The 9,609-nt window shown below is 62.6% G+C and overlaps 1 protein-coding gene across 1 annotated transcript; it reads left to right on the top strand.

Annotated features, from left to right (window-relative positions):
* Nucleotides 1-3,708: 3,708 nt before the first annotated feature.
* On the top strand, nt 3,709-7,336 carry TPPP3 (tubulin polymerization promoting protein family member 3). The gene is made up of 4 exons (XM_063167938.1): nt 3,709-3,756; nt 4,708-5,049; nt 6,081-6,234; nt 6,492-7,336. The coding sequence occupies exons 2-4, from the start codon at nt 4,862-4,864 to the stop codon at nt 6,678-6,680; spliced, it is 531 nt and encodes a 176-aa protein (XP_063024008.1). The 5' UTR covers nt 3,709-3,756; nt 4,708-4,861; the 3' UTR covers nt 6,681-7,336.
* Nucleotides 7,337-9,609: the final 2,273 nt, after the last annotated feature.

Raw genomic sequence — 9,609 nt, 5'->3', positions numbered from 1 at the left:
CAAAGAGCGCTGTTGAAGATGCACAGTGAGCACCCAAGAGTGAAAATGGTGAGGCTGAGACAGTTCTGGCTCCTGGACTCTCCTTCCCAACCTTGCTTGGTTAAAGGTCCTCTTGGGCCTTTAATGTTGATACCCTGCAGGTTCAAGTGCCTATGGCATTTCTGCTGCTCTGCATGAGGAATGTCCATAGCAGATCTGTGGCAGCAAGCAGAAGGAACAAGTCACATTGGGGTGCTGCTGCAGGGTCCAGCATGGGCAGGGCAGTCCTGGGCTCAGCACCAGAGGGTTGCAATGACCACAGGCTGCAGCCCAAGGCCATAGGAAAGCTGGGTTAAGGTCCTGACAGCAGAAGTCCTGATGCTTCAGCTCCCCGTCATGGCAGACAAACTGAGGTCGGACATCCTCAAGCACTTTCTCCAGCATAAATAAATAAAAGGTTTTTGCCAGGGTGTGAACTCTCCCACCAGCTGGAGGCAGTGCCCTGGACCAGCTGTTCCCACCACAAGACACTGTGGCTTTCTATTAGGAAGAAGCAATGATTTGCAGCATGACACCATTCCATAATCCTCTGAAATCATGTCATGGTCCCTGGCCACTGTCTGGCAGCTGTGCCAGGCCCCACAGTGCCTGCTCCAAGCCTCCACCTTGGCACGGGATGCACGTCGTGCTTCTTTTCATCTTTGAGCCTGGCTCAAGTTTCTTTGTTTCTTCTTTGAAGTCAAGGGGACCTTCCTTTGGGAAATGATTTTGTAGGATTCTGTTCCTGCACTGCTTTTGACACGTGCTGAGAGCATCTCAATGAGCTGCCTTGAGCTGCAGGGTGGGCAAAAGGAAATTCCTGCCGGGGGATGGAGCTTTCCCCCTCTCCTGTGCCCGGAGCCGTGCATGGCACGCCCGCAGCTGGTGCTCGGTGGCACACCCGGCACGGCACGGCACGGCCCGGTCCCCATCGCGCTCAGCAGCCGCAGCTAAGCCCCGCTAATGCCTTGTGGACACGCTGTTGCTGGGGTGACCGTGTACATATTGCACAACCTCCGAAACACTTCCCTCTGTTTTGTAGCAACTCGCGCTAGAGAAGCGGCGCTCCCGCATAACCTCATCCCACCCCAGACACGGCCGAGCCAGAGCTCATTCCTGGAACGGGCTGAGTCCCGGGGGCCTGCGGTGCCCAGCCTGGGGGAAGCGAGGGGCAGAGGATGGGGGTGAGCACACAGGGTGCTCGGAGGTTGTGCTTGTGCCCTCGAGCAAGCTCTGAGCTGCGCCCGGAGCAGTCACAGCACCCCGAGCTGTGTGTGAGGTGGGGACAGGGACACAGGCTCAGCAGGAAGCGGCCGAGCCCGCACCTCGGGGCTGCAGCTGTGTGTGAGCCTCGCTGCGTCCGGGGTGAGCGCTGGGGTATTCGGCTCGTTGTGTCCCTGGGGCAGGAGACAGCCTGGGAACATCCTGAGCCCGGTTAGAAGGGAAAGGCCCCGGCGAGCTGAGCCCTGAGCCGTGTGCCTGCTCCTCCATCGCATCACAGGAGCTGAACCTCCCTCAGTTCCTGCCCGTGCCGCGGGCTGCGGACCAAGTCACGGCCTCCTCCCGGGCTTCCTTTTCCGGGCTGCGTGAGGAACAGCGGGAGCCGGCCAAGGACCACGCTCCGTCCCAACAGGGCTGTCATGGTGACAGCAAACGCACAACAAACCCCAGCCCTCGGGAACCGAAATCCGACCTGCTCAACCCGAGCCCGTGGGCAGCTCAGCAGCCGCGGCTCCCCCTTCCTCAGCCGGCTCTCCCCGTGTGCCATTGCTCGGCTCCTTGGCTCTGCAGCCCCAGCAGCAGCTGAAGCTCCTACAGAGGAGCTGCCCACATGTCCAAGTCCTTTTCCACCTGCTGCTGGCTCGGAGCATCCAGGCTCCCACGCTGCCCACAGCTGCCAAGTCCTGCCGGGTGCTCCAGCTGATGTTACCTGGAGCTGTCAGCTGGAAGCAGAGCCAGACACCTGCTTTGGTGGGGAGCTGCAGGGCAAGCTAAGGAGGAGGCTGTACCTTCATCAGGACCTAACCACCCTCCTCTGTGTGGCAGTAGTTATTCCCTTGCCCTTAAAACAGAGAGTACAGCTCCTCCCCACCTCCTGCAGGTGGGATCACACCCCTGGGTCCTTGCTGGCCTGCAGAAAGGCTGGTTAAAACTCCCAATTCACAGCCAGGCACTGTCAGCTCTGACCTCTGCACTTTGGAACCTGCTTTCACAGTCTATGAGGAGCAGGAGAATGTGTGACCAGGAGAGTCCTCCTGGTGCCACCTGCTCCATGCAGCTCCCAGGCTCTCTGGCCATCTCTGAGCTCTACCAGGACAATCCAGAGAGAGAAAAACACTTGGAGAGATCTGCCTGGACTCTGGCATCAGGTGAGCCTCCACACTTGCCCTTCCCTCTCTGGACTGTCCCTTCCAGGATGTCCTTGCCACTCTGGCTCGGCTGTGAAAGAGCAGCTCTTGAGGGGCCACAGGGTTGGTTGGGGGAATAATGAAGGGGGGTCCTTTGTGTGTGTGACCAGCTGGGCCCACCCAAAGGGGCCAGGGGCTGTGACACACCTGGGGCCTCTGGCACCAGCCCTGGCACTCACCTCTGAAGTGAGAGGTAAAGTTGGTGATCCCAAACTCCCAGAGCTGGCTGCTGGTAACCTCTGGAGGTCTCCAGACCCCAATCCAAGAGAGAATCAGTGTGAGTGGGCTGCTCATGGCTTTGTCCAATCAAGAACAGGCAGCAGTGTCCCAGGAGAGAACAGGTACCCCTCAGCCAAGTGGGGGAGGTTGTCACTGGGGCTGTGCCCCACAGCAAGATGCTCTGGGTGCACAAGCAGAACTGATGCCCTGGGGCAGCTCAGCCATGGGGGCACCTCAACCTGCAGCTTCTCTGCACAGGGAGCGGGGCAGACAGAGCACAGGGTGCCAAATACTGATGTTTGAGGCACCTCCCAGTCCCCAAAGCTGCTGATTTGTCCTCAGGACCCCCAAGACAGCAGCAAATCTCACGCTGTGTGTCCTGGCTTGCACAGCTCCTGCTGGTGCTGCAGCTGATCACCCACGATGTCCTGCACCCCGAGCGATGCCAGGAGGGCACGGGGATCAAAGCAGGCTCTGGGCAAACAGCTGAGGTGGGGCAGTGAGTAAGAGATGTGGCTTGTGCTGGGGCTCCATGACAACCACAATATTTGGGTACTGCCTCGGCTCTCAGCACCCACAGGGAGCCCTGCTGTGGTCATGGGGCTGCTCCAAGGGTGTCCCACCGGGCCACAGGTGCTCACCACGGTCACACCAGAGGGGCTGGCATTGTCTGCTCAGCCTGGGCAGCGTTCCTCTGTGGGGGACATGGTGACTGTGTGGGGCAGGGTAAAGCACAGCCGGGGTGCCAGGGGGAGCCTGTGCTGAGGGGATGGGGGAGAGACCTCGTGGGTTTACGGTGGGGCCCCGGGGGGCGCTAAAGGACCTTGTGGGACAATGCTGGGGATTTGTGGGGTGATGGAGAGACCTTGTGGGGTGTAGGAAAGCCGGGTCAGGTGCCGGTCGAGTCTCAGGGGGAAGCAGAGAGGCTTCATGGGCTCGTGGCGGGTGCCAGAGCTGGTCCGGGTGCGCGGCCCGGGCTCCTGTCCCCGCCCCGAGGGCGCTCCCGCCGTGCCCGGCCCCTCCCGTCCCCATGGCGGCGCCTTAAACAGGCGGCGGGGCCGCCCCCGCCCGCCTCAGAGCGCGGCGCCGGGAGGGGAGCGGTGACCGGGAGGTGAGACCGAGCGACCGGGACCCCGCTCCCCTGCGGTGCCCGTCCCGGGGCCGCTGCACGGGGAGAAAGGGAGCGGGGAAACCCGAGGGGAGGGCGGGCGGGGGTCGCCGCTGCCCCGGCACCCGCAGTGACCTCCAGGCCGGCGGGAGAGCCCCGGTGCCCCCGCGGGGCCGTGCGGGGCCGGGGCTGCGGAGCCCGCGGGAGGACCAGGCCGGGAGGGGACCGGCGGCATCCCCGCCCCGCCGCGCCTCCTTAGCGACGGTCGCCAGGCAACGCCCATCCTCCCTAGCGACGGTCTCAGGGACCACTCCCCGGCCCTCGCCGAGGCTCCGGGGCCCCACGCCAGCCTCTCTTGCCCGGGCACCCACCGGGCGAGGCACCCGCTCTGCCCCTCGGGGTGCCGGAGAACCCCCTGGGTGCTGGAGCTCCCCAGATATGGCCGTGCCCAGTCCCGGCCGAGACGCTGTGGGTGAGGGATGCTGAGCCGCCAGGGCGAGGCTGGCGAGGCGATGGCAAGCGGGGACGGGACAGCAGCAGCAACAGTGCTACCACGGGGAACAGAGACTTGTTGGCCGCTTGTCACCCTGCAGGGCATCACGGTTGGCCCAGCCCCGGGGCAGTCGCAGGCCGGGGTGCTGCAGCTCCGCACAGGGGATGGAGGCAGGGGAGAGGTGGGGCTGGAGGCAGCGGCGGGGCCGCTTCTCCCGATGTGCGAGCGAGCGGGAGGAAGGCGGACGCATTGCGTCATTCCCGGAGAGGGCTCCCGAGGGACAGGCTGATGCTCTCACTCAGGGGCTGAGGCTGATGCTCTCACTCCCCGCCAGCCCCGGAGCCGGCAGCCTCGCTGCTGACAGCTCTCCACCAGCAGCCTCCATTCCCCAAGGCGCGTTCTTGGCTTTCGGCCTCGGGGCTCATCCGAGCCTGCTGCCAGCCCTCGCCCCTCACCCGCAGGTGCTGCCAACGCCCCGATCCTGCTGAGGAGCCTCCACGCTCGCCAGCCTTCCTCCTCCTCCTCCTCCTCCTCCTCGAGGGCCTCGAGCAGCCCGCCGAGCTCTGCCGTGCCGCCTGCAGGAGCCTGGGTGTGCCGGGCCCGTCGTGCAGCCCCATGGCCGGGAACGCTGAGGTGGCGTCCCTGGAGGAGAGCTTCCGCAAATTCGCCATCTACGGCGACACCAAGGCCACGGGGCAGGAGATGAACGGCAAGAACTGGGCCAAGCTGTGCAAGGACTGCAAAGTCACCGACGGCAAAAGCGTCACCAGCACCGACGTGGACATTGTCTTCTCCAAGGTGAAGTAAGTGACGTGGGTGCCTCTGCAGCACGGGCAGGGTGTGGGTGTCTGGGTGTGGGGTCCCCACAGAGCTCTGCTCCCCCTGCTGTGTGCCCAGGCTGTCCATCCCGCTTGTCACGGAGCTGGGGGAGCTGTCCTGCAGTGTCCCACCTTCAGGGGGGAGGTGTGGCTGCCTCTGCAAGACCCAATGATAAATCAACCCAAATTTGGGGGTGGGAGTCTCAGATTTGGTGCAGAGATTGTGCCCCTGCTCCCACTCCAAGAACTGGGGTGGGCCTGGCTGGCTCTGCCGGGTTCCCATCTCTCAGGAGGTGCCACAGGGAGCAGAGGAAGGTGCTCAGGGTTGTCCCATGTGATGTGGCCCTTCCCTGGGCCTGGCCAGCCAACGCCCAAGCTTGGGGAGGATCCTGGTCCATGGCAGTCACAGGGGCAGCTTGAAGGGCTGAAAGGCTCCTGGAACTGCTTTTAGGGTCCCTGGAGACACAATGATGTTTCATGCTTCACACTAGGGTGGGGAAACAGGTGGAGAACCAGCTTCCTCCATGTGCTCTCTCCAGGAATTCCCATGTTCCTGGGCTGGGAAACATGGAGCTGAGCACTGGGAGGTTTTTGGGGTGCAGGAGAGCAGGTTGCTGTGCTGGCCCAGAGATGAGAACCAGAAGCTCAGGGGAGAGATGCTCTGTGCATGTCCTTCCAAATTTGACTGGAGGATTGATCCCTGCCAGGGGAGAGAGTGGGGTGGGCAACCCAGGCAGGCTGGGAGCAGTGGGGATGGATGCACTTTTCTCCTGACACCAGCACCAAGTCCTAGAGCACTTCCATGCACTCTGGTTTTTGGTAACAGGGATTCCAGCAGCATGTGGCTGGAAAGCTCCTGGAGCTCAGCACCAGCTGCGCCCAGCCCATTCAGCTGTAGCTGAATTTCAGAAGTGGGTGAGGGTAGGACAAAGTCAGGGTCCCTCTGATGCAGCTCATCCCATTTGGAGGCATAGCCCGAAGATGTGCTGGTGACAGCCTGAGTTTTGCTCCTGCAGAGGGAAGACAGCCCGGGTCATCAACTACGAGGAGTTCAAGAAGGCGCTGGAGGAGCTGGCCCCCAAGAGGTTTAAGGACAAGAGCAAAGAGGAGGCCTATGAAGCCATCTGCCAGCTGGTGGCAGGGAAGGAGCCCATCAACGTGGGTGTCACGGTGAGTGAGGAGCCCCTGGCTGTGGAGCAGGAGTGGTCAGCAGGAGGGGAGGATGGAGCTCTGCCCCCTGTGCAGATGCTTTCCAGGAGACCCCATGGCCCTGCGTGAGGGGGGACCTGGGGGTCTCATAGGGCACGGGGGGCACAGCAGGGTCTTTGGTGGGGGTCAGGACCTTGCGTGGGGCAGGAAGGGATGGGACTTGTGTGGGAAGGGGATGGAGCATCTTCTTGTCTGCCATGTCCCATGTCCCACTGCAGAAAGCCAAGACAGTGGGAGCCGTGGAGAGGCTGACGGACACCTCCAAGTACACGGGCTCCCACAAGGAGCGCTTCGACGAGAGCGGCAAGGGCAAGGGCAAGAGCGGCCGGGAGAACATCGTGGACACCAGCGGCTACGTCAGTGCCTACAAGAACGCGGGCACCTACGACGCCAAAGTCAAAAAGTAGGGACGGGTGCCTGTGGTGCCCCCGGCCCGGGGCTCGGTCACAGCCCCGGGACGTGCCCGTGAGTGGGCCCGGGAGGCCGCGCTGGGGCTGGGGCCGGCCCGGGCTGGCGGGATCGGCCCCCGGCGCTGGCGGGATCGGGGAAATCGCCGGGCCCAGAGCTCTGCCCCAGCGCTGCGTCCGTCCCCCCCGTGCTGTGATCCCCTCCGTGTCCCCCGTGCTGTCACCGCAGCCCACACCGCACTAACAGCGCCGCTCCTCAGGGCTCCCCTGCCCGCCGGCACCCACACCTGCCCTACCTCAGCCCCGGCCGTCGGGGCACCCTCCGCGTCCCACCGGGCACCGCCGCTGCGCTCCCTCCGGGACCTGCCTTAACCCGCAGCAGCTCCACCGCAGCCGCCTCCTGCCCTCCCCTGGGGCTGCCCGGCCCGGCCCTGCCGCCCCCCGGCGCTCGAGGTCAGACCCTGCGGTGCCGTTTGTGCCGGGGCTGCTCCCGGCCCAGCCCGGGATGCACCCGCGACATTTGGTGTCGCCGGGCCACCGGCAAAGGTCTCCGACCCGAACCCCGCTGGCTCCCGCTCCCTTCGTGAAGCCCAAACCAAAGGATGCTGCAGGCCCGCGCTGTAACCCGGCTCTGCAATAAACCCCGTCCGCACTGAGCTCCGCTCTGGTTTGTTCACGGCCCGGCCGGACAGAGGGGGCTCGGCCGCCCGGGGCAGCTGTGCCGGAGCTGGCCCGGCCAGAGAGGGTTTGGCAGCTCCTGGCTGGCCCCGAGTTGCCTGAGCAACCGCAGGCACACAAACACTCTGAGCGCCTGGCTCCCACTGCTGCTCTGTTTGCAACCAAACACACGCGGAGCTCCTGGTAACGATCCCTGGGAACAGGCCGGGCTCCAGGGCGGCACGGCAGCTCCGGGATGGGATGGGACGGGATGGGATGGGCTGGGATGGGACGGGACGGGACGGGACGGGATGGTCACTCAGAGAGTGCAGGGAACCGCGTGTGGGGCTGTGAGCCCGGCCCCGGGCACGGCTGAGCCTGCCTGCTGGGGGGGCACGCCGGGATCTGCAGCTGCACATCCAGCCCCGGGGTCATCCATCACAGCCAGGCTCCCTAAATAACCACAGGGTTGTCCCGGGTGCCTCAGTGTGGCACTGGCACTGCCCAGGACGTGAGGGAGGTGTCAGGGGCACACATGAGGCTGACACAGGCTCACTCACTGCACCCCTGCATCCCAGACACTGCTTTGCAAACTCAGGGGAAGGAAGAGCTGCTCTGGTTGTCTTCTTCCAGGCTGGGTTCAGCCCATCCTCAGTGAGGGCTGGGGGATGTTCCCTCTCCTTTCTCCTCTGAGGGGGTTGGAGGGAGTTTGTGGCTGTCTGTTCCTAAAGGCTCTTTTTGAACAGCCAAAGTTCCTCGAAAAATTGTTATGAAAGGAGAGGCCGGGGCACTTTAACCCTTTGCTGACTCCACTGCCCAGCTGCACAAATGAGCTGCAGAATTCCCAGGGCCAGGCTGCCCTGCATGCCCTGAGGTCTGGGGAGGTGTCTCAGCCCTGTCCTTGGAGGCTTGGCAAAGGAAGATTATTCTGGGAAAAGGTGAGCAGCTCAGGGCCCACAGGACTCATCCCTGCCTGTGTGTGTGGCGCTGGTCAGGACCTGACTGTGGAGCACAGGAGCTCCCATGTGGGCACAGCTCTGCAGGGGAGTTGCAGGTGTTGGTGTGGTTTTGATACAGGGAAATCAAGAATCCTGGGAATCACAGAATCCTGGAATTATTTGGGTTGGAAGGTGCCTTAAAGACCACCTCATTCCAGCCCTTGCACCATGAGCAGGGATTCCATGTTGTTCCCAGCCCTGTCCAACCTGGCTGTGAGTGTTTCCAAGGGATGGGGCACCCACCCTTCTCTGGCCAGCCTGTGCCAGAGCGTCCCCACCCTGCTACTCAGGTGAGGGCTCATCCAAGGCAGGGCTGCAGGATCCCCCAGGACAGCCAGCCTCTCCATCAGCCTCTCCCTGCTCAATCCTGAGCAGAAGCAGCTTCCTCACAGCCTGTGGAGCCCCTGCAGAGCTCAGGTAAGAGCTCACAGCTCCCACAGCTCCCACCTGCTGCCACCCCCTGCATAAGGATGCTCCTCACCCACTCCAGCACCTCTTCAAGTCCTTCACTGCTTTCTCCACAGTTTACACAGAATTTCTCCCCTCCAGCACTCTTGGTTCTGGAGGAGGCAGCTCCAGTGCCCCCTGTTCCCAGCATGGAAAAGGCATCTCAGCCATGCCAAAGCAGCCCCAGGAGAATTTGTGCCAGCAAATTCTGGCTGGGTCTGTTGGCTGCAAAGTGCCCCAGATCAGACTGAAAATAATCATGTCCTCTGGGCTGATGGGAACAGCTTTCTGGGAAGAGTAAGATATTGATCTGGGTCTTCACCAAAAAGGGGAATCTGACTAAATACCAGTGTAATGATCTCCTGAGAGCTGCTGGCTCTGTGTGTGCATGTCCAAGGTCCCCAGTTAATCCTTACAGGAGGGTCTGAATGCCCTTCAGAAAGAGCACCTGCAGTTCTGTGGCTGTGACCTGATTACAGAGACATCCACAGCCCCTCAAAGTGGTCAAATCCAGGTGGAGACACAGGTAAGTACAAGGAATGTGGCCTGTAAACAGCAGCTTTCCTGGGCAGTGTGGGCAGGAAGGCAGAGAGGTTCCTGGAGGGGTTGGCAGTGCAGCACAGGACGGACAGGAGAGGCTGAGCTGGATTGCTCAGCACCCGAGGAGACCAAAACTGAAGAAACTTCCACAGGAGCAGCAGCTCCAGCTCTTTGCCCAGTGAGGCTTGAAGTGGTGCCACAGCTGCTGAGCCCTTGGGGAGTTCATTAGAGATCTTCTCTGTGTGATGAAAAGTGGCACTGCCCAAACCCAGGGCCTGCAGCCATTG

The sequence above is a fragment of the Melospiza melodia genome, chromosome 13 (assembly GCF_035770615.1).
Source record: "Melospiza melodia melodia isolate bMelMel2 chromosome 13, bMelMel2.pri, whole genome shotgun sequence".
Taxonomy (NCBI): Eukaryota; Metazoa; Chordata; class Aves; order Passeriformes; family Passerellidae; genus Melospiza; species Melospiza melodia.
Note: the sequence above shows the minus strand (reverse complement) of the source record. Positions and strands in the feature narration are given on the sequence as shown.

Bases quoted from the DNA above. Each gene is read 5' to 3' on its own strand.
- TPPP3 (XM_063167938.1), top strand. From the start codon at position 4,862: ATGGCCGGGAACGCTGAGGTGGCGTCCCTGGAGGAGAGCTTCCGCAAA. The intron at 5,050-6,080 runs GTAAGTGACGTG...TTGCTCCTGCAG, and splicing joins ATTGTCTTCTCCAAGGTGAA to AGGGAAGACAGCCCGGGTCA. The intron at 6,235-6,491 runs GTGAGTGAGGAG...GTCCCACTGCAG, and splicing joins CCATCAACGTGGGTGTCACG to AAAGCCAAGACAGTGGGAGC.